The sequence below is a fragment of the Brienomyrus brachyistius genome, chromosome 14 (assembly GCF_023856365.1).
Source record: "Brienomyrus brachyistius isolate T26 chromosome 14, BBRACH_0.4, whole genome shotgun sequence".
Lineage (NCBI taxonomy): Eukaryota > Metazoa > Chordata > Actinopteri > Osteoglossiformes > Mormyridae > Brienomyrus > Brienomyrus brachyistius.
In genome coordinates, this window is record NC_064546.1 from 7,603,346 (window position 1) to 7,628,099 (window position 24,754).

The window sequence follows — 24,754 nt, forward strand, 5'->3', positions numbered from 1 at the left end:
GGGTGATAATTATAAAGAGCATAGATGAACACAGTCTACATGAAACTGTACAATGGACAATTTGGAAAAGAAACACGTTAACATTTTTCTGTCAAAGCAGGGGTTGGAATACTTCATGGCCATTTCTGTGGATGTTATGCAGCCTTTAGTAATGTATATATAGATCTGTGGCTCAAGGAAAAATACAAAATCCCCTAGGGACTATTTATTAAATAAATTCAAGTAATTGGAATAATGTACTAATACTGTACAGTTTATTTGAATTAATTTGAAACAAAGCTTTCTTAATCACACCATCAATATTTTGCATGGTAAATTTATTTTACCCTGATATATTAATAATCTCCAGAATATTTTTGTCTGTTGAAATGATTTGTAATATATTTTTAATTCTTTTTTTACAATGAAAAAGGTTGAAGTCTGAATCTCTACAACCTTTTCAGAGCATGGCATTCCTACTGCGGTGGATTTCAATGGCTGTGATCCAGCCCACATGATGGCCTCCTTCAGCACAGGCAACACTGTCATCTACGATCTTGAGACCTCCCAGTCTGTTGTGCTGTTTAAGGCCCAAGGGGAGAGCAGTAAGTGTACCTCTCTTCCAAACTCAATAGTCAAATTTCTGAAAACAAATAAAGCCTACTTCACTCTCATTATTAACAAAGCCTGTATCCTGTTATAGACAGTGGTAAAGCTTATGTCCGTGGCCCTTGTCCATATCATGTGTTGATAATAACCATTAATCATATTATTTGAGCTGAGAGTTTTGTGTGTTTTATATTTGATATAATGGGATAAATGCAAAATCTAGGTCCTGTGCCTCAACAAGTAGAACATTGTGTTAACAGTGCAACGTGTTGTGGGTCAAATTCTAATGAAATAAAATGTAAATGAAATGTATTGGGAAATCCACACCACTAATAGTCATAGTTCATGTGCAGCATTGAAATTGTTGGAGTGTACTGTTGATAATATTGGTAGGAAATCTACTGATGTGTAGTGAAACATTTCAAGTTGCCTTGTAATGTATAGTAATGCGACTCTTACTGTAGTATCCTAGATAAGAATGTCAATAGCATAATAAGTTTTATTTTAATAGCTGAAATGACTGTCCACTCTGGGTTTTGCATATGCTAATACTGCCATTAGTTGAAAATTAAATAATCCCTACTTTTGATTTTAAAATTGTTATATTCTTATATTGAAATAATAAAAACAGATTATGCATTACTGTGGAGGATGCTATTTATATCATGATGTATCTCAGTTCTCCCAGCAGCCAACCACATCAATAAGGTTGTGAGTCACCCAACCCTGCCTGTAACCATCACAGCGCATGAGGATCGACACATCAAGTTTTTTGACAATAAGACAGGTATGCATAACATCATTGCTATATTATGCCTCAGCACACACATGTGGGCCCTAGACCAGGGGCCTATGAGTGTTACCTGCTCTGCTGTTTCAGCAGTGTACCAGCAGAGTTCTTTTCTTTTATTGTTATAGTAACATTAGCTGTTGATTGACAACATGCAGAGCTATGGGTGAAACTGCAAATATAGCATTGCTTGTATGCTACATGTTTGTAAAGTCACATTCCCACAGAGTGACATGATACAGCAAGCTGACAGCTCCCTGCCTCCCAGGCTGGTATGGGATTCATACGTTAAGAGAGAGCCCTATGATAGGATTTGATTCCTGATTTGGTGAAATATAGGATGTTTTCTGTTACGCTAATGGAAAAATAAATTTGCATATCGTGTCATCTGACAATTATGATCACATTGAAGTCTGCCGTTGAAATTATAATTCCCTGTTTTTTCTTGTATTCTGTTTACTTGGTTAGTAACTGTTTTTGTAATCTCATTTTTCTGTTACAGGAAAACTTATTCATGCAATGGTAGCACACCTGGATGCTGTGACCAGCTTGGCCGTGGACCCTAATGGGATATACCTCATGTCAGGAAGTGAGTATCAGCAGTTCAGATCAATTGTGATATGTTCAACAAATGATTATATGTATTTATTTGTTTCAGAGATGAAAAGGAAAGAATTTTATATCACGATTATAGTGGCCATAATTATCACAGTTATCATTATTATCGTCTTGAGTATGATGTTAAACTGTATCCAGCCTGGCAAGCAGTCCTCTAGCTTACAGGGAAAATTTTTGTGGGTTGTTACCAAGATTGGCACTCCAGCCACTGTAAAACACTTCACGACAGCTCAGTCTACAAGCAAACTTGACTTTTCTCCGTGGGCGTAGCTCTGCTGTAGCTGCCCACAGGAAGGCTGCACGCATTTTGAACGGGATGGGGGAAAGCCTTCGGTAGAGCTAATAGGGTCAGGCCTGCTGGGAATTGGAGCTGGTGTAGTGCTGAGGTGTCGCCTACTGCATGGCAGCACTTGGGTTCCAGTTTGAGACGGTGCATCTGGCTATGTGTGTGAAAGGTCATACGGCAAGATAACCATTTTCCCTCTGCCTTTGGGATAGCTTTGTAAACTCTGCATTTCAGTAGCAGCACTCTCTGAGGTATGCAGACCGGGGAAAGGCAAGATCTCTGTAGGTGGGTAGACCTACTTTTGGTCTGATCACTCTGATGGCTGCCATACTCAGGGAGTAGCTGTTGTTGTAGTGGATCGGCTCCACCCGACGGTGTCTGATGTCACTCCTTTCAACAAGCATATTATGAGACTTAGACTAAGGCACACCTTGGCTATAAGGATTGTGTTGGACCCCATGACTCTGGTGATACGGGTGAGAGTGGCTCCATGTTCCTTGACTTCATGCAAGGTCAGAGGCTGCATGTTGCTGGTTCTTGGTTCCAACGCTCCTAGCCACATTATTGGACTTGGTACTCTAATACTGGTGGTGCAGCAAAGGAGATTGATCACATCCTCATGGGCAGATGCTGGAGGCTTCTGCAGAACTGCAGGGTCTACAGAAGTGCCCAATTAGTGAATTCTGATCACAGACTTGTTCATGCTACTCTGAAGATTCATCTTAGATCCAGGTTACCACCTATTAGGAGATTGAGGCTGGACTTGGCCAGACTCCAAGATCAAGTTGTTTCTCATGAGTTTGCGCGCTGTTTGTGTGAGGAGCTTGCAGACTTTGGTGCGACTGCCAGCACTAATGTGGTGTGGGACACCTTCTTTGATAAGACCCTGAAAGTTGCCAAGGGGTGTGTTGGTGTTGCCAGTGTTCCCAGAAGGAGGTGTTTCATCTCGCAGAGTACCCTGAATATTATTGAGAATATATGCAGCACACGACTAGGTGACAACTCCAGTCTGTACTGGGAACTGAGGACTTGGCCTGTGAGGGCTCTGAGGACAGATAAGGAGGCGTTGGTTAGACAAATCTGTGAGCAGGTGACACATCATCTAGTGACCCATATCCTGCTTACAAAGGAATCGAAGCATTATGCACATCTGACTCTGTCCCTCAGAGACTTGCAGTCAGGGCAGGTAATGTAACAATCCTTGCGGATGACACTGCAGTTGTGATTTATTGAGCCGGCTACTTTGAGTAGTTGTTTAAAGCTGATCCTCTGGCAAGGATGTTGGACATCTCTGGGTCAACAGTTCTGGAGGCTGATCCTCCAATCAGCTGTGAACCACCCTGTCTCAGAGATTGCATGGGTGGTGAATCGGCACTCAGGCTGGTGTATACCTGCAATGTCAGGAGGACAGTCTATCTCTTGTTCCATTTGGGAGACAAGGCGTCATCCCAGCTGACTAGAAAATGGGATTTGTAAACCCCTCTGTGGAAAGTGATGGGTAATCACCTAGATTGCAACAACTACAGGGGGATATCACTGCTCTCAGTGCTGGATAACGTCCTTGCTAGGGTCATCCTTAATAGAATCCGTGATCACTTGCTTGCCTACCAGCAATCGGAGCAGTTTTATGCCTAAGAAGTCTATCATCAAATGCATGCTGGCACTGAGAGTTCTCATCGAGCGCAAGCATGAATATCGCAAGAGGTTCTTTGCAACCTTTGTTGATTTTCATAAAGTGTTTGACTCAGTTGATGGAGTTGCTCTCTGGGACATCCTGAGACTTCGCAGAATTCCCCCGAAGTTGCTGGATGTCATGATCTGCCTGTATATTACTACTGTGAGTGCTGTGCAGAGTGGGGGGAAAACCTCCGAGTCTGGGGTTTGCCTGGGGTGTGTTCTTGCTCCTGCTTTGTTCCGTACTTGCATGGACTGGGTGCTGGTCAGAGTCGTGGAGTGCAGTGGTTGTTGGGCTTCTATTAATGAAGAAAGATTTACTGATCTTCGCTTTGCCGACGATGCCATGTTCTTCGCAGGCTCTGATCGGGAGTGAGGAGTCTGAGTGTCTGGGATTGCAAATGTCCTGGATAAAAACCAAGATCCTGAATTTTAATGACTTCTTAGGCACAGCCATCAGTAATGTGTCTTTCTGCTAGGAGAACCTCATCAAGAGGTTCACTTACCTCAACAGTAACATTCATGCCTCTAGTGACTCTTCCTGTAAAGTCATCAGATGGATTGGGAGAGCATGGTGGCTCATGAGGTCGCTGAAAAGGGGTGTGTGGCATTCCCGATATGTTTGCAAGAGGATGAAGGTCCAAGTCTTTAGAGTCCTGGTGCTCCCCGTCTTGCTGCATGGCTGTGAGCATGGAGGCTATCCAGTGAGCTGAAACAAAGACTGGACTCCTTCGTTACTGTGTCTTTTCAGAGAGTCCTTGCATACCGCTTGTTTGACTTTTTGTTGAATGAGCGGTTGTTAAGGGAGTACCAAATGAGGCACATTACCAGCATTTTGAAAAAACTTCAGTTACAGCACTACGTCCATGTTGTGCATTTCCCTGAGGGTGGTCCAGCTCGCAGGATCCTCATTGCTGAGGACCCGAGCAGCTGGATCAAGCCAAGGGGACACCCACGTAATGCCTGGCTGCTGCAGATAGATGGCTGTTTCCGGTGGTGGGACTGGACCATGTGTCTGGCCTGGGGGGTTGCCAGCCAGGATCCCAGGACGTTTTGTCATGTGGTGGGTGTGGCAACCTGCTGCATCAGTGCATGCTCCCCAACCTGACCTTACCTGTTAAAATATGCTGAAAATGTTCAAAAATACTGATACACAAACTGAAATTATTTCATCAAGCTGTATATTGAAAACCACAAATTAAATTACCATCACTATGCACCTTTTGTTTCCATAATCATTAAAATAATTTAATTAATTTAAAGACTTTGTTTCAACCAACCAGTTGAGTACTCTGTGACTGTGACTCTGTATATTCAGCTGGTTGGTTGAAAGAAAATTTTGGTCTGGATTTGTGCTCTCTGGACCTGAAATCTCCATCTCTGGTAATAACATAGTTAATACCTTAGATAAACATATGAAAAGCATATCAAATGTGCATTAACATTAAAAATCTCTGGAGTGCTGTCACTGCCTTCTGCCATGTTTTCACTGACATAAAACAAACCCATGTATCACGCTAAGCATAGTTGATGCTAGACAGTATTTAACAGGTAATCAACCATGGTTTTAATGATAATGAAAATTTGAAACCATAATGCTAGCCATTGGGAATTTCACTCTGGTTTTTCATGACACTGGTAACTTTCATCCCTAATTTATTTGTTTATTTGTATCCTCTTGCTTAGGTCATGACTGCTCAGTTCGTCTCTGGAACTTGGACAGCAAGACCTGTGTGCAAGAAATTACTGCCCACCGAAAGAAGTCTGATGAGTCCATCTATGATGTTGCCTTTCACCCATCCAAGGCATTCATAGCCAGTGCTGGGGCTGATGCGTTGGCCAAAGTTTTTGTTTAACACTCCCTGATGCCCAAATGGCTTTGAGCACAGAAAGGACATGATGCTTTACTGCCTTGTGTAACAACAGTACTGTTTTGGCACTACATGGGAACTGTACTCTTCCTCCTCCCTGGTTTGCACACTCGAGGTATCAGGAAGAGGATGTTCTCAGCAGGGGTAGTGACTATGTCAGTTATGCCTAAGTTTTTAAACTAATTAATCTGACTCTATTTACTGTAAGCTAAAGCAGGAGAAACCAGTATTTGTAGCCTTTAACTGGACTTGAGCAAAAATCTGTTTCTGTAAATGTATTTTAGTGACTTGTCTGATATGCTGGGAACTGGGGGCTCTGCTCCCCCACTCAGTTTGTTGGGCTACACATTAGTTCAGACTCACAACCCTGTCAACATTCATGTAGCGCAAAAGATGTTGAATAAAGTGTTTAAATGAGTAATAACATACATACATTAGCATTAGTTCATTACATTTTTCTGTAAAAATATATAATTTTTATAAACCTTTTTATATAAATGGAGCCTGTGCTGACAGTGCTAAAAATTGTAAGAAAAAAGTTCAAAATAAAAAAAAAAAAAATCAAAAAAGGAGTATTAATCCCAAGAGAACCCTCTGGCATTCACAGTTTACTACCCCATTTTCATATACCTATACTGTACCTGTCACTGAAGCAGCTGATGAGTCCTGACTTATGGATGCTCTCTAACATTACATTAAAATCACATCATCGAAGACCTTAGGAGGAACACAAAGAAACAGGGTTCATGGCTTCCTGTGAGCTCTTAAGAAAATAAAATGCAGCATCCTATCACTATGTGATATTTTTGTACATCTTATTGTATTTACAAGTTAATTTATCACAGGTTAGACATCTTAACGCTATTGGCTTGTTATTTATTTCAGTATGTTAGTCTTACTTTTTTATTTGCTGCATAAATGAGCCTGAAGATACCTTTGAGGTTTGGCTTCTTCGGACAATGATTGAAACAGATTGAAAACAAGGAAAGTTATGTTAATATAAATGTTTTTGAACACTAATTACACAAGTGAATATTTGAAGTCTAATAATTGAGTCTGGTTTTGATCCAGACAATAAATCAATGCCTACGTAGCATGGGGAGGAAGAGTTGTTCTTTTTCATCCAAAAGTTTTTAAATTAAGGGGTTTTAAGAACAAGCATTGATTAATCATGGTTCAGAATATGCCCTTTTGGTTTTGGTTTCCTTTTGTTTCTAATATTTTCAAACATGCTTCAATTACTGGTGTAACAAGATTTTTGTTCTTTATGTAATGCATGGTTAATAAAGTATTTTTTTCTAGTCTTCCACCAACAGTTTCTGATCTGTTTGCAAGTTTTAATGAGTTTTGTAAGATTGTTTTATGAAATATGAAATGGAAAATTTTTAAGATTGTACCACATAGCAAAGTACAACTGTCAAAGTAATGTATATAAAATGTCTATAATAAATACTTAATGGTGTACCAGTACGTGTTTGACTAAAATTTGTATATTTTGTTGCAATTAGTTTTTTTTCTTGTTTTCATATTAAATGTGGACCTTACACTAGCATCGTCTTAATTTTTCACATCAAAATGACATTAAGTCACTTGTGTTACTGATTCATCCAGTACCGCAAACTAATGATGGAAGCCGCACTCAGATTTTGTTGCCTTACACATTAATTGTAGGCCTACATTTATTTAATTGAACTGCATAAATAAAAAATTGATTCCTTTGTGGTTTCCGATAAGCTTGTATTACAGAAACTTTAACATTCTTGTATTATTTCCCAAATATTATTACATGCTGTTATTCTCCATCTGCCTAGTTATGGAACTTCTGGTTGAGGTTCCCTGTATTATGCAAGAAGCAGCATATCAAATAGATATATTTTTAGGATTAATATTAACATGTTTGACTTAATAGGCTGTAACAAAACAAAGAATACTGTAGGATACAATGACTAAGTTTCACAATGCTAAAATGCTGAGATCTAATGATTTGTCATTCTTTATGTAACATTAGGTGCCTTTTTCTCCAGCTGTGAAATGTACACTGCTGGGCCAAAAAAAATGTTCGAAAGCTGTTTGCAGTTTAGGTTTGACCCATTTTTTACCCAGAAATTAATTGTTGCCTCAAATTTTCACTACCATTGAGTTTGCTGTCATGTATTTGCATGCATGTACATGACTTACTCTCACAAACTAGTTGTCCTGTTAAATGTCAGATCAGAATACACTGAGTCAGGCTGGAGAGCTAGCATTCATTCTGCCAGCCATGCTGACTGGTTATTGATTCGGAAATAATGAGAGTTGTCACCATTGGTGTCCACTATCATGATTCATAAGTTGGCTGCATTTTTCATCAGAATATTAAACATTTTCAGTGTATACTTGGAATTACTGTCCACCCAGACATGGGGCAACTACCCCTTTGACCTTTGACATCAAAAAAAAAAAAAGCTGTCTTTCCCTCAATGGTTTGAGCACAACTCCTGTATGCTCAGTAAGTATTTATACTTATTTTCCTAATGTCTCAATAGCTGCGGTCAAGTTTAACATGTCAAGCCTGTCGTTATGAAACATCCAGTTAATTAATAACCCAGAATGGGGCACCAACCCATCATATAGCAGGGGGATAGAAAAATCAGTTGAATTGATGTTCATATATTTTGTGATATATTATTTGCATTTGTAAGTGGAAACTGTCTTTTCATTTTGTTTGGTAAAAGAAGTATTAGCATGAAATTCATAATTCACCAACATTTGAGTAACAAAAAGAATTATTGTTAAGAAAAGAACACAATATCTCTCTGAAAATGACATTTGTATTAGTAGAATGCATTGGGGATATTAATCTGTTTTGTTTTTGTCCGTGACAGAGTGGTTATAATTTGTGGCTGAAATACAAATTGTGAAGGTGCCAGGGACACAGAAAAAGGACCATATTAGGTAAGTCATATGTCGGCATTTAATTTTTGAGTGGTCAGTTGTAAATAAAACAAATTTACTGAGATTGGAAGGTTCTACATAATTCACATAGGAGACTTATGCAGCTAATGTAAAATACTTTTAGTGTGATTTTTAAATATTTCCAAAATTATGCATTTAAAGAAAATACTTTTATTAGCACATTTGTAAACTTTATAATGTGATAACTGTCAAATACTTTTGTGATAAATTGTCATTGTTGCTTGGAAAAAGTTTGCATCATCTAAAAGACATGACTAATGCATTATATGCCTTAATGCTGGAAAAAAGGGGCATTTCCAAAAGTGTGGTGTTTTGCCAAATAGTAAATGAGATATCAGTTTTAACCCTGTACCACCATTTAATCTGAGCATCTGTTGGTTCCTGAATGTAAAGACATGATATTTTGTAACACAATGGGAGTACAGGAGCATAAGTCCTTGGAATCATAAAGAGAAAACTTGACAATCTCAACCTCATTTTGAATTTTTAGTTTCCTTAGATGTATTATAAAACCATTCCGAAGAAAGGGATACATTTCGAAAATGTATTTCTGAATCCATGCTATAAAGAAATAGAAATGACATTAATTAGAATTGGTAGTAATAGCAGTAATTTTCATAGTTTCTCCCTTTTTAGTTCACAGACACATTGTTCCATCCATCCATTTTCCAAACCGCTTATCCTACTGGGTCACAGGGGGTCCGGAGCCTATCCCGAAAGCTATGGGCACGAGGCAGGGAACAACCCAGGATGGGGCGCCAGCCAGACACATTGTTTCAAAAAGTATTATACTTTTATCATGTTCACGGTATAATAATATGGGGAAAGATTTATATAAACACAAATTATTTAGAAGTTTAGTTTTAAAGCGAAAACAATAACTAGTCAAGTTGTAAAAATACAATATATCCTTTATTGGAAGAAGTGTAATAAGTTACAAAGTAAAGAAATACAGACTTGTTCCAAATTTCCCCTTTATATTTTGATTAGTGAACAAATGGTATGCATGCAAAATAATTGTCTACATGCACACAATAACATCCTTTGTAACATATACTATCTTTAGTATACAGAAGGCTAGCATAGACAATTATCTCTAAACATGATGTGCATAGGCTTCAATGCAATTGAGAGGAAAAGGGATTAATTAGAATTTGCTCCCGAAGGACCTTTTAAGCTAGCCATAGTCTATAACAGCTTCCTGTTTATATAATATACTGTATACCCAATCAACAGCAGCAGCCAAGAATAAGATGAGACATGAGAAATAGTGCTTTGGACTTCAGTTATGGTTCTCTTTCAGGGTAGGTCAGGCACAGGACATTTTAACTATCAGAATCCGGTTTCTTTAGCAGATGCTTTGAATGTCTTAGAAAATACATAGAATTTTTTACTTTTACATTGTATGTAATCAAGTGGCACACCTAACATATAATGATTAAAAATCTATACAACCTTTCGAACTGGTCTTAAGAGCAAGAAGAATAAGCAACACTGATAAATAAAATGACGAAAATGCCAAAATTTGGAGTTGAATATTATTTGTAAAGGGTATAATGGCTACAGGTTGTGTCTAATTTGAGAAAATATTCTCAGTTACTATGTTTTGTCTACAGGATGTATCTTATTAACAGACAGAAACTGTAGATTTGCTCTGTCTGTGTAACTCTAACACAAAAAGCATTCAACAGTCTGATTTTGTATCTTGTCTTTAGTAGCATGAGGCTGTTGGGCATATCCATTTGGTTTATCTTTTCCTTGAAAACTTAAAATGAAACCTAAATTTTCATAAAGTAAATAAAAGTGGTAAGGTATTGATAACTTGCTTTGTGAAAAAAAAGTATTTTAAAAGCTTCTAATGTTTTATGGGCTAATTTTCAGAGGCAGGGTGTTTAAAGCAGTTTAAAATTCACTTTCCCTCAGTGAAGTCTCTGCAGATTCCTTTGACAATGGTTTGAGAAAACTGTTTCAGGCCTGAAAACTCCTTTGTAAAGAAGGCATGGCGGTCTTTAGGCTCTGATGCCATGGCTTGGAGGTCCTCAAGGGGAGCCCAGGCTACGCCTACTGCATACACTGTGATGCCTGCAAATAGAAAGAAGTGCCATGTAATAATTTATTATTTGCTAGAAGGACAATTTGCTGGGACAATTATTCTTGTCACCTGATGGTGGTAGAGTAAGTGGAATATGAAAGGAATACCTTAGGTTTAATGAAGAGGAACAGTGCAGCTTATGACATAAAATCGATAGATATTTATGTGTGCTGTTTCACATTTAAAAAGGATACCCTGGGCATATTGCTTAGTGCCTGAGACATAAAACCCCACAGAGAGTTAAAACAAGGTCTTAGCAAGAGATTTCACCCTACTTGTAATGAGGTCAAATCATTGCCAGAGTACTCACCTGCCTTCTGGGCAGCAACTGCTGGGGCTCTGACATCATCATAGGACTGCCCATCTGTGATAATGACCAGGAAATGTTTGCCACTCTTTCGAGGGGAGAAAAGACTGGAAACAGCATAATTTAAAGCATCCCCTGTGGCTGTCCCTCCACTCATGTAGCGGATGCCTCTTATGCCTGCCAGGGCATCATTCTTTGATAGGTGTTTGTTGAAATCAAACTCCATCTTTTGGTCATAGGTGAACTGCACAGCGGCCACTCGGGAACCGATATCAGAGATCTCAAAAGAATCAGTTATGTCAGACAGGAAGTCCAGCACCAGCCGGAAATTTCCATCACCTACACTACTTGAGCCATCGATGAGAAAACCAATGTTGACTGAATTGAAACAAGTTTTGCTGCACAGCATCTGGTCAGTCATACAAAGTTTCTGTGCTAGTGGCTTGACGAACTTGTTGGTGCTGAACCAGCTGGGCATGGTGAAGGTAAAGAAGCCATTGTCTTTGCATACTGCCTAGAGCCCAAGACATACAAGCATAAATAATTTTTATAACATCAGTAGTACACATACACATTTATTATGAACTATGGCATTTGATTACTGTGAAAATCAGTTGCACAAATTTCAGATCAAAGAAATAGTATTTCAGGACTAACAGCAACTAAATATGTATGCACTGACTTTTACATTACTTAAGATCATCAATATTCAACCATCAACTAAATGATGCTAAATATAAATTATACAACACTATATATACTTACATACATAACACTGCAAAAGGAGGCTGTCTTTAATCCCCTTTAAATCCATAACCCCAAATGGATGTTAATATTTTTTATAATAGTATAGCACCTGATGGATGGCATAGGAAGTACAGTGATTTGGCTGTTCTTACTGACAGTGTATTGAATGCCTGTGTCTTACTATAGCTTCATCACTGCTGTGTTCTCAACTCAGATAACATGTGTACATGTACAATGAAAAGAAAAGCCTAGAGTTCAGTGTTTCTGAAAGTTCTGACTGCATTATATTTTCCATTAATTTCTCCCTGAACACATGCTTACCTTCTCAGCGAAACCTTTGTCCTGCACCATCCCCATCTCTTCAGCAGTAGGCTTGGCCACTGTCACCACAAAGACATTGACTCCTGTTTCTCTGGCCCGTGTAGCAACCGCCTCTAGGTCATCAGAAGGCCACCCATCCACGAAGATCACGGCCACGCGAGGAAACCCAAGTCTGATTCCACGTTCCGAGGTGAAAAAACTATCCACTGTGTGTTTCATGGCCTTACCTACAGAGAGCATCATTTACCCAAATGGATAAGACAGAATCATTGGCACACTGCCAACTATTGTATTTTTGTACCCAGTAAGTGGTAACTGTCAGAAAAAAGTCCATACATAAATTGTAGTGCACATTTGGGAAACCTTCTGCTAAAGCTAATTCTGCAGAAAGACTGACCTGTGTTGGTATTTCCACCTCTGAATGGCATCTCTTTGATTGCAAAAATCAAATCCTTTGGTTGAGTGAAGTTGTTCAAGTAGAATTCAGTCACTGGTGTTCCACTGGAAATGAATAAATATAAGAAAAACACATGGCATTAGTCAAATACATAATGTTCACCAAGTAATCACAATTTGATAGATATATTCTGGTGTGGGCTTGTATTTACCACACTGTAGAGACCAAATATCCACAACATACTATAAAACCTGTTTTTTTATGTGTGTGTGTATAATGCTTATATTACATTGTGGGGTTGGGTAGGTCATGTTGGGATTAGACTTTTCCCCATAGAAATGAATGGAGAGTCCCCACAAAGATAATAATTACAAACCTGTGTGTGTGTGTGTGTGTATGTATTAACCTCTTGCTCAGTTTCCCAATAAGAAAAAACACATTTGTGGGCGTATCGACCTACGCACCATTTCAATTCTGCCATAATTTGCATTCCACAAATGTTTTATTTGTAAAAAGTCAATATTCTAACTAAAATTTTCTATCTTTATCTGCATGTATCTTTTACACCTGTTCAGCCATACACAGGAAATAAACACAAATGTTTCCTAACTCATAGTTAACTTTCTATACTGTATATCCACTTCAGGCACATTTTATATAATCAGTACTTGTGTTCTGGTTCATTTAATTTATATACCATCCTTTTTAATAATTTAATTTATTCGGTTTCCAAGCTGATGAAAGAATCTAGTCTGTAATAATGGCGATAAATCTAGACCCCATAAATATTACTGGGAAGACACTGTGTGCCAGTTCTCTGTGTTAACTTGGAGCAGCTAGAACCTGGCCTGCACCATCCCGACGTGTGGTCCGTCTGGCCCAACCCGCAGCATCAGCGCCAGCTTGCTAACAAAATTCTTCTGTAAGATGAAGCGACGCTGTCCGATATTGTGGCTGCCATCCAGCAGCATGGCAATGTCCACCTGGCAGTCTAACGAAGAAAAGCAGTTTATTACTACTGCTACTCTCTCTCCTCTTTATGAATCTATGCACTCTTGAGAGTGACCACTATTTAAAAACAGGAAACTTTTTCCTGTTAATATCCTGGTTCAAGCACAAATATTCAAACATCATGGCATAGTACTTTATTTAAAATCACATTATTGTTTTTCACATTGCTAAGACAGAAAAGTTACATGAAATAACATAAAATAGCTGGACTTGCCTGAATCTACAATATATTTAAAAAGAACCTGAATTAATTTTTTTAATAATATTTTTTAATATATGAAAGAATACCTCTGTTTCCATTGGAGGGTGGCTTTTTCACAGTCTTCTTCAAAGGTTTCTTTGCTGTGAGAAAATATAATGGTGGGTTCTATTGTTTTCTCTGAATATGCAGAATAAATATGTATGTCAAAAACATTAATACTGCTTGCATTTATAATTAAGGTTATGTAAATCATAAACTATAGTCTTTAAACTTACCTTTGTTTTAAACTAATCAAGATAATTATGATGGCAGTAATAAATACAATAAATGTCAACACTGATCATCATATTGTAAATAAGTGGCAATAATGATCAACAGATTGTTTATATTTATATAACTCGGTATATAAAGGGAGCTTCCCAACTTTTCATTTCTGGTGATTTTTTTGGGGAGCCCGCCTGCTCAGCCAAACTCTGACTTGCAAAGTTAGAATTGTAATGCCTCTTTTTTTGTATTTGTATGGGAATGGGAAATCTGATGATGGAAATGGACAATCCAGTTCAGAGGCTATGTTAAAATCCACTCCATTTTTGGGCCAGTTAGTACTGAACTTCCACAGCTCTGGAACGGTATTGACTGATAGGCACAAAGAGCTCAGTATACCCGGCTCAGATTTGGGCAAGACAGCGGTGCTCGTCTGGCCAGAGACCTCCAGGGGTTCCAACTCTGAAAGGCAAAACAGAGACACACAGAGTAACAAGGCAATCATGAATCAAAATGTAAATAATGTTTATATATATATACTATGTATGACTTGTTTGGCTAAAGACATCTAATGGTTTTTGGTGAAATTAACAGAAGCATAAATCATATGAGGTTACACAAAGGGAGAGTTTTGGATGTGGAACAAATATATTGTTTAATTTCCATTGTGCATATTCATCTTTTCTTTCTTTCTTTCTTTCTTTTTTTTTTTTAAAAAAACATTTTATAATCCAGTAAATATGGAACTCTGCTATTTATTTCAAACAAGAAAAGTATAAAGATATATAGCTCCACCAACTGTGCACAGAGAATGATGCAGTCCATCGGGCCAGCGGCTGAGACTTGACTCCATTCGAGAATGAACCCAGATAGTTTTCTCTTCCTGGTAGTTTTTGGATTTTCAAAGAACCTCCTGCTGTGGTAATCACACCACTGAATTCCACAGAGAAAAATATAAAACAACAATACAAATTAAATCTAGGAAATAGCTAAATAATTAAATTATTAATAGTAAGGTTGTCAAATATTAATGATGTATATGCTGCACGGTTCAAATTTTTATAATTTAAGAAGTTTTTAGCCATTATTATAGGAAAGCATTACATATCTATATATGTATGTATAGATAAATCATGCATTTAGCAGAATGGAAACTGTCACAGCTGATCGGCAGATTAATATCAGGACGGCCTGCAGCAGAGCTCTGGCTCCAGCAGCACCGAAATTCAACCCCTCTGCTAACTTGATGCAACTGGCTGTAACGAGAGTGATGGGAATGAAGTGCCAGCTGCGTCACTGCAAGAGAGTACTGGAGAGCTCTGCTTTGAAGGCAAACTACTTTCCCCTCCAGATTTTTAAGCATTTCAAGTTCAAGTTCAGATAATTTCTATAGCACATTTCAGACAACTAAGGTTGACACAAAGTGCTGTGCAAATCATAAAAGCAAAGAGGACAAACACATACACAACGTCATGACACTAGATAGCTCCTATATTGAATTAAAAGCCAAAGAATAAAAATGGGTTTTTAACCAAGCAAGTTTTTAAATGTGGACAATGTACGTGCCTGCTGAATGTGCAGGGGATAATTGTTCCATAATGTTGGGTCTTCAACAGTGAATGTACGATATCCCTTAAGTTTTAACCTAAATTTTGAGATCAGCAAAAGGCTTCGGTCTACTGATGTCAAAGTCCTATTCGGAACACAGGGATTTAAAAGCTCCAAAAGCTCTGATTTCAGAAAGATTATAATACTCTTTTATATTGGAATGCAAACAAATATTTACCTTTCAGCCTCCATTTATCTTTAAAATTCAAAGTCAAAGTCAAAGTAAACTTTATTGTCATCTCTGCTATATACTGTACAGGTACATAGAGAGACGAGATGACGTGGCTCCAGTTTTTTTCAGTGCAGACGAGAGAAGAAAATACATATGACAGACTTTGTTGTGTGTGATATAGTCAATAACTTAAGAACATTTTTGTTGTTTTTTCCCCTTACGTTTTTTAATTTTTCTTTCTGAAATCCTTTTTAACTGCCTCTTTCTCTTCTCCATAAGACTGTTACCGTATTTTAATAAAATATTTCCATATTCTGAAAAATTCTGTACAACTATAGTAATATTAATAACCTAATATATCGGTTAAATGTCTGATTATCACTTAATAGAATTTATACAAATTCACATAAATATGCTTGAAGAAATTGTATTTAAGTAATATTTTCTACATTTATGTTGGAATTCTTTTTTTTTATTTCTACATTTAAAACACAAAGGCTAGCATCTACAGTACAATGTCAATCTATGGCTGCTCAGTTTATAATGATTTCTATGCCATTTGGCAGAGAACATTTGAAACCACAAATGTGAAACTTAAATGTAAATTCAGTTTTGATAAATGTTTCATTGGGTTTTCAATCCGGTTGCATGCTGGCTTGCAGAGGACTACTTTATCAACTTCTGCTTCCAGCACTCAGAGAAAGAGTCCTGCCTCTGCTGTTTGTCTGTGCAGTTTGCCTGTTCTCCTTATGAGCAGGTTTCCTCCTGCAGTCCAAAGACACACTGTTCTGTGTTCTATATTGCCTGGCATACACTTCACTATCCTAGAAACTCTATGGATGGATGCTTTCTAATATTTGTACTATTTTATTTTTCTATTTGTAGACTACTTTTTATACAAATTTTCAGATGATTTCCAGATATGTGTACAGTATTTTTTTGTTCTTTTGAAAATGACTGCTCTTACCTGTGTATAGCTGCTCCACAGACACTGGAAACCGAAGCATAAACTCCTGAACCGAACACGGAGACCTGCCAGACTGCACAATTGGAGGGGCAAGCCACTAGAGGGCGGTCTTCTGCCAAGTCGGTGCCACGGGTCATACAGGTAATCGGCGTTGGTACTGCAAAATATTTTATGACATACTATTGAAGACGATTACTTAAATTAAAACCATCAACATCATTTAATTCTTACGGCTATACCAGTAGGCAATTTTGCTACATTTAAATTCAAACATCTAAAAATAAAAATACTTCCTCCACTAAGTTATTGTATACATTAAAGAATGCAAAGTGTATATTTTGCCGTTAAATTTGTATAAATGTTTTTATCATAATAAAAGGCATGTTTATCGCTATTGAAATTTTGTCCATACCATTTCCCCGGTTTTTTTTCTTATTTAAGATGCATTTTACTTTTAATTTTTAAATAATAGATGGCTCTAATTTTATGCATATTAATGGGAGATAAAAACACCACACGTTAATAATCATAAAATATGTAAAAATGCAGAATACTAACCACTGGGCTCTGATCCAAATGTTTTGCGTGTCAGAGACAAAAGACCTATTTGAAAATAAAAATGTCATTGAACCTTAACTGATGAATAAATATTTTTAAATAAATCCAAATTAGATGTCTTTCATTAGTTGAGCTAATAGCTTCTGGTCTGTTTGTCCCCTGTGTTTATTTATACGACGTTATATTATTGCATACCTAGAAGATGTATGACAGCAAGCATAACTGACATGGTAAGCAAACCTGCAGATAAAAGAAATACAAAGAAAGACAGTGAATCACTTGATATCTTGAAAAATGTAATACTAAATTCTAAACCCACACAGTAACAAAAATCATTACTAGATAAAATGTATATATGTATGTATCTATCTAGTCATACATACAGTTTATTTAAAATTTTGAAATATAACAGAATAACAAGAAAAAGTAATAAAAACAAGTTATTTTTGTCCAGTCAAGGAAATTGCAGCATTGTTATATTTACATCTATTAATACAGTTTGAAGTTAATTAATACTTCATTAATACTGATTGAAGATCAGCAGAAGGAAAAAAATATATAAATAAAAAAATTGTCAATAAGTCCTAACTATGCAACCAGTACCTTAGATATCAAAAATACATGGAAAATTGAAATAAACAATGCATTTCTGCATTATATAAAAATAAAGTTTGAATATACAAATACCAACAAAATGAGATTTAAACATTATGAAAAATTCTGAATTCACTATGAAATAAACAATGTCTCTGTAGTTGACAAAAGAAAATTAAAATCAAAGTAAAGTTTATCTTACACCTGACAGGTAAAGCACGATTCCTTTAGATATAAGGTGCTTAGTCCTCTTTTGATTGTAAAGAACACGGGTATATAGATCCTTTCACAAGAAATTCTGTCATGTGTGTCCCTGGGATTTCTTCTGGATGTTCTAGACACAGCTCTTCCTTAAATAATCTACTGGCACATCTCAGCCAACTGGGTCCTGATGATGTCATTGTAGGCGGGGTTCTTGCCTGCATCATTTCAGATTCTATTTTGCAGCAATATGAGACCCAGTACACTTTATAAAACGGAATTGAATCTCATACTGCCACACCGTCATCAAAAAAGTATGTTAAACAACCTCCGGAGCATGCAACATAGCATGCTTAATCTCAGAATCATATATATATATCCACAAATTAGAAAAATCTGAAGTATAAATTACAAGTTTTTATATGTTCAAGAATATGAGACCTTTTCAGGACCCATTACCTGTACCTCATGGGGCACTTTTTTGATAATTGAAACTGATTGTAGTTAGTATACCAGTAGTTAGTATAAATAGTTTTACAATCAGGCAACCAATGGCGCCTAAAAACCATAATAGTGTCAAATCCTTTCGGTTAAAAAAATCAAAGGGATCCATTTATTTTTCCTTGGAACTCCTCTTTGCCACATTAAATAACGGGTATACAGAATTCCTCTTATTTAGGTGAGCAACCTCTGGACATGAACCATCACAGGAAATGGGAAAAAACAATTGTAGACTTTATGAATTTCATGAATAGCTACCTGAGATAATAATGTAAATCCCTCAGTCTTGGAATGTGTAATCTCTACTCCCAAGAATGAAATCTGTGTCATTATGGGGTTAGGGAGCTTTCAAACAGCATATATTATCCCATTGTAAGTGACATTAGCTGCATGTTACAGCAGCAGTGTAACAGGTGGGCCACCAACTAGTCTTTATTCCTGAATAAGGTTAGCTGCCCAATGAGTACATGTAGATCCTGATACCTAAATGCATAGAATTCGCTGTATCTACCTGGCTACCTTAGTTCATTCCAAAGTATGTTAAAATGCTGTAACTGATGGTAATATATTTTCTGACCTTAAATGAAATTCATTCATATAAAAGATATAAACCAAGTACTCAGGCCTTTTTTCAGTTATATTGCATTTATGTTCAGTTGTACTGGTGATCTTTTACTGCTATACAGGCAACAATACTGTGTTCTTTTAGTTAGTAACTTCTGCTTATTTTTGTAAGTCTGAGAAGGTTCACCAAACAGTGGAAAATGCCACATTGCCAGTTTTGTGCCACAGCATTAGTGGTGCTTTGTCAGTAGTCAGGGATCTAGGATAGAAGAAATCGTTATGCACTTAATGAAAAATCACTCTTCTCATCATCAATAATATTTTTCAAAATGTTTATTTTGGCTGAATTTTGGAAATCATTCCTAATGAATAACACAGAGAAAATAGTTAAAGAGTATTATTATTCTCTGTATGCCCAGTATTTTTATATTACCATCTTTAATAATGACCCATGTTAAATGAAATGAAATACCTCGCTAATCTGAGCTAAGTAGAGATTTGAACCAGCTCACCCTTCCTTGCCACCCGCAAATGAAGGTTTGATACAGTGCTTTGGAAGGACAAGAAAATATTTACTATGAACTATTGACCTCCCCCTGTAGGGTTTTGTTCTTGCCTGAAATCCTAAAATCTATGCTGACAGAAGCCTGTACTATTCATTCACCGCCCCTCTATCTTAGGCTGAAACCATTTTAATGCAATGGAAAAAGACCTATTGCCATGCCCGGCTTGTCCGCTCCTCGTGTGTGCCACGCCCCCTAATTACCCACGTGTATTTCCCTGATCGTCTCCAGCTTTGTCTAGTTACTTTGATTAGTCCTGTGTATTTAAGTCCTGGTCTCCCCGGTTTCCCTGGTCTGTCATTGATGTTGGTGAGCGTCTTTTCCTGTGTTCCGTCTTGCCCGTTCCTGTCTCCAAATAAATCCCCGTTTTCCCCGTATCCCGCTTGCCTGCCTGCTCTTTGCACGCTCACTCTGCCCGACGATCGCCCACGTTGCCAGCGAGATCGTGACACCTATGTGGCAGTTCCATGACATAAATTCATACAATTAATACATGGTAAAATCCCAACTACAAGTCTGTCAGTTGTGGCCTGAGCTACCTGAACAGATGATACTGAGTGGTGAACAATCTTCATCTGTTTTGCCGCAGACAGGAAAGGACTCTTTCCTTCCAAGTTTTTTCTTTTCAAGATGCATTTACTGTACCGCCACAGTTTCAAAATGTATGTTTTCCCTGTGAAACATACATGCACATGCACAAAATTAGTTAATGAACTGGTTTTGGAATTTTTAATTATTTAATAACTTCTGCTTCACTGACATATTTAACTACCTATGAAGCCCCCCCCCCCCCCCCCCCCATTTAAAAAATATTGAACAATACAGTAGGACATACCTGAAATAAAATTATTTCTCTTGAACTACTTGTACTACTTTTGGCAACAATGCCTGCTTTAATCCTAACAGTCACAAAATTTCTGTCCAACACAAAACAATGAAATTTGGAATTGAGAGCACAAAAAGGTAAATTGCGTGCACATTTTAGGGATTTTGCAAGCTTGATTTGGTATTTTGTGGGAACATTAAACTAAATTGTGCGTATGATTTAGCAGGCCTAAAAAATACTGTCCATGACCCAAGGCTACATCTATGCTATCTTTCCATTAGTGTATCTCTTACAGTTCTTCCTGTTGTCATGGAAAATGTAGGTTAAAGTGAGAAAGTAAGAAACAAATAGAATATGAATATTTAGACATATAAAATATTTTAAAATAAAATCCTTTGCTTTTTATCGCCCATTACATGAAACATTACAAATGTATCTTTGAATCGTGAATTTAACTTCACCATTGGGAATAGGAAGCATATAAATTCACATCCATCCATCCATCCATTTTCCAATCCGCTTATCCTACTGGGTCGTGGGGGGCCCGGAGCCTATCCCAGAAGCAATGGGCAGGAGGCAGGGAACAACCCAGGATGGTTCCTTGACCCAGCCCATCGCAGGGCATACTCTCACACCATTCACACACATATGCACTCCTATGGGCAATTTAGCAGCTCCAATTAGCCTCAGCATGTTTTTGGACTGTGGGGGGAAACCGGAATACCCAGAGGAAACCCCACGACGATATTGGGAGAACATGCAAACTCCACACACGTGACCCAGACGGAGACTTGAACGCGGGTCCCAGAGGTATAAGGCAACAGTGCTAACCACTGTACCACCATGCCATCCCCTAAATTCACATTTGAATCTTCAAATTTCATCAAATAAATGAATCAAATAAATGTGTTGTTTGTTATTTATAAGTAGATTAAAAATATACATACATAGAAACCTCTCTTTTCTTTCTACTGCTTCTATAATTCATTTACCAAAATGTAAATTGCACAGAAATCTTTGGTCTAAAACCCATGAATAGCTTATGAAGTCTCATTAACAGTTATTCTGACCCTGTGTTTTATCCACAAATGCAAACTTGTAGAATATAATGCTCCTTGACTACATTTAAAAATTAACTGTAATAATGATTGTTCAACTTCTAAATGTATAAGTAGTGAAGGAATGCAGAAGCGACACTTGCTATCAATGTAATGTAACCTCTATCTTTAGTTTATTTTCCCCCTGCGGTTTCCCCTTGTTATTTCACTTGTTACATTGTACTGCAACTTGCTCAACATTTTTCTGTTCCTTCCCTTAAACTGATAGTTATAGTACTTGCTTACTTATAGTAATTTTGTATTGTATAATTGTATTATAAATCCTGTTATCCTCTTGAATGTTTTTTGTATTCAAACAATTATTTTAACAATAGCAAACTGAGGCTTTATTGTTTGATACTGTATTAATGTATCTGACCAGCAATTCATCAGCCCTACTTATTACATGTTATGTAGAGCGGAATGAAATATGTGGACACAGAAGTTGAATGAAACAGAATGGGGTTTATTTATTGACAACTAAACAGAAACAAACTGGATCACAAGGAATCAACCAAAAGGTAGGGCGAACAGTAACCAGAACACAATGGCAACAACAATATTAATGTCAGAACTGGGGAACACAAGACTGTTAAACATTATACAGAGGCTAACAAGGGGGCAGAACAAGAGGCAGCTTCAGTGCATTATACAAGGGGAGGAACAAGAGGTAAGACTAATGCATAACAGGCACTAAGGAGTAATGGGAGAGACAGATAGCCAGGACGTAACATTACTTATGCAAAAATACTGGAAAAGGATAATAGTAGTAATTCAGTGGTATGACACTTGAAATTGCAGTGCTTAAAGATGAAAACACAATTATGAACACAGGTACAAAGTTGATTCATTAGGATAAATGCAAATTTGTAGTATCAACTACATCATCAATTGGGTGGTTACCTGTATTTCTTTGTACATGTCTTAATGTCCATGTCAGAAAATATCATTTAGATTATGCATATCCTATATACTAAATTCTTATATTCTATTCATTACTTTCTTTTGCACTAGTACAAACCTTTTCCATGACATAACAGTAAAAACCGTAACAGATACACTTCAGATTCATACAGTGTAACATCAGGGCATGGTCCACAATGCGGCTTACAGATGAAGGGAACTTCATTACAAGCCAAACACAAACAATCAAAATTAAAAAGACCATGAACAGTCTAAAGAGAGTTAGGTAGGAAACACGAGAAACTTTGAGATTTGAACTAATTATGACAAAACGCAAAGGTGAGTTCTCCGAGTCTGAACAAGGGTTTCAGCAGGGACCACGAAACAGAAAACACACTCAAACACATTGACACACGGGCTAAAAGATAACAGGGCTAAAAGATATCAGGAGACAAGGATACAGAACATAGATACACCATGGCTACAAACAAGGTAAATGACTCAAATGGGAAGGATAAAACCGGAGTACATACACATGAGGTATTTGATTAATGCAGGGTTCTGAGGCATATTGCTTTTTCAAACTCTATGTAACTCTGCAGCCACTGTAAGGACCAGAGGCCAGGAGGAGGAAAAGTCTATGAACCAATAACTAGTGAATTCAATTTCAGTGCAACAAGACTACTCTTCAGACTACTACTGAGAAAGGGGTGGGACTGGCATTTGTTATGGTCAGAAAAGTAGGGTAACCAAATATTAATATTTTTCACCTGTACCTCATACCCTACATTTATTATAAATTGTTGAATCAAGTATAATTTTCTTCAGTGACAGAAACTAGAGTGAATGTAGCTGTAGGTACTATGCAACTGTGCTTTTGTTTAGTTTTTCTACCTCAGGACAACAGTGTTCCTTCTTTCCCCATTTTCTTAACTTTGTTCTTAACTCTGCCCCAAAAAAGATAAACATGGTAAAGAGAACCCTGCTTGTATCCTGTGGTTGAATTTTATCCATTGTTTTAATAGGTATTTTATTTATTGATATTGTGCTGTTGGGAGATCCATGCACATTATTCATTGCTAGTAACAGACTGACAAACCCCTCAATGTCAAATCCTCCTGAACTGTTATTCACCAAATCATGGAATGACTGTGTATCTTTTTTTCACAGATAAAATTATAAGTCTGTATAAGTCTGTAATTCCATCTTGGGCAAAATTCTGATGTCACCTCTGCCTCTGCCTAAGACTACTTTAGTTAACTTGGCACATTTTCAACTCCTAGACCATGCAACATTAACAGAAATTGTTCAACACCTTAGACGTACAACCTGCTACCTTTACATTCTGCCTGAAAGGTTTTTTAAACATGTTTTTAACTGTACAGTAAAACCTCGGATTGCAAGCACAATTCATTCCGAAAACGTGCTCGTAATCCAAAGCACTCATATATCAAAGTGAATTTTCCCATTAGAAATAATGGAAACTCAAATGATTTGTTCCACAACCCAAAAATATTCATATAAAAATGATTAATATAAAATATAAAGTCGTGGAGGGTGTGAGGGAGATGAGAGAGGAGAAGAGGAGGGTTATTTTGTAGGACGACTTTCACTGCTATCTGTTGGCTCACTGGAATCTTTTTCTTTTTGTGCGACTTTAACAAGGAACCTATCCAATGACAGCCGCTTTTGCCTCCTTTTTGACTTTGCGGAAATGTGGACATTGCATTGTCGTTAAACATATTCATCGCTCGCACTGCTACACCCTTATTCGGGTGGTGCTTTTCTACTAAATTTTGAATATACGAGTGAAGCACGCCGACTGAGACCGAACATGGGAAATGATTACCCACAATCCCACAGCGAGAGATAAGAACCATTGGCTGAGTTGTGATTATGTGATGTTAGGCAGACAAAGTGTATGCGTAATACTCGTATTGTAAGACCTCGCTCGTTTATCAAGTTTATTAAAAAAATTTTGCCCGTCTTGCAAAACACTCGCAAACCAAGTTACTCACAATCCAAGTTTTTTTCCAAGGGCCCTGAAGACCTCAATTATCAAACCTCTTTTAAAAAA

The 24,754-nt window shown here is 37.3% G+C and overlaps 2 protein-coding genes across 2 annotated transcripts in view; one reads left to right on the plus strand and one right to left on the minus strand.

Annotated features, from left to right (window-relative positions):
• strn3 (striatin, calmodulin binding protein 3) overlaps nt 1-7,291 on the plus strand; it is a 51,244-nt gene extending 43,953 nt beyond the window's left edge. Inside the window, exons 13-16 of the mRNA XM_048974934.1 lie at nt 444-584; nt 1,268-1,375; nt 1,881-1,967; nt 5,643-7,291. Of these exons, the coding sequence (XP_048830891.1) occupies nt 444-584; nt 1,268-1,375; nt 1,881-1,967; nt 5,643-5,812 (506 nt within the window). The 3' untranslated portion in view covers nt 5,813-7,291. The remainder of the gene's footprint in view (nt 1-443; nt 585-1,267; nt 1,376-1,880; nt 1,968-5,642) is intronic.
• Nucleotides 7,292-9,672: 2,381 nt separating this feature from the next.
• On the minus strand, nt 9,673-18,362 carry coch (coagulation factor C homolog, cochlin (Limulus polyphemus)). Its single transcript, XM_048974948.1, has 12 exons — nt 18,225-18,362; nt 17,624-17,668; nt 17,429-17,473; nt 16,871-17,027; nt 14,923-15,056; nt 14,523-14,585; nt 13,946-13,999; nt 13,490-13,637; nt 12,647-12,750; nt 12,250-12,476; nt 11,185-11,695; nt 9,673-10,864 (listed from the first exon to the last, which is right to left on the minus strand). The coding sequence occupies exons 2-12, from the start codon at nt 17,655-17,657 to the stop codon at nt 10,692-10,694; spliced, it is 1,650 nt and encodes a 549-aa protein (XP_048830905.1). The 5' UTR covers nt 17,658-17,668; nt 18,225-18,362; the 3' UTR covers nt 9,673-10,691.
• Between the last annotated feature and the right edge of the window lie 6,392 nt (nt 18,363-24,754).

Bases quoted from the DNA above. Each gene is read 5' to 3' on its own strand.
- coch (XM_048974948.1), bottom strand. From the start codon at position 17,657: ATGTCAGTTATGCTTGCTGTCATACATCTTCTAG. The intron at 17,474-17,623 runs GTATGCAATAAT...ATTTTCAAATAG, and splicing joins TGCTGTCATACATCTTCTAG to GTCTTTTGTCTCTGACACGC. The intron at 10,865-11,184 runs GTGAGTACTCTG...TTCTATTTGCAG, and splicing joins AGTTGCTGCCCAGAAGGCAG to GCATCACAGTGTATGCAGTA.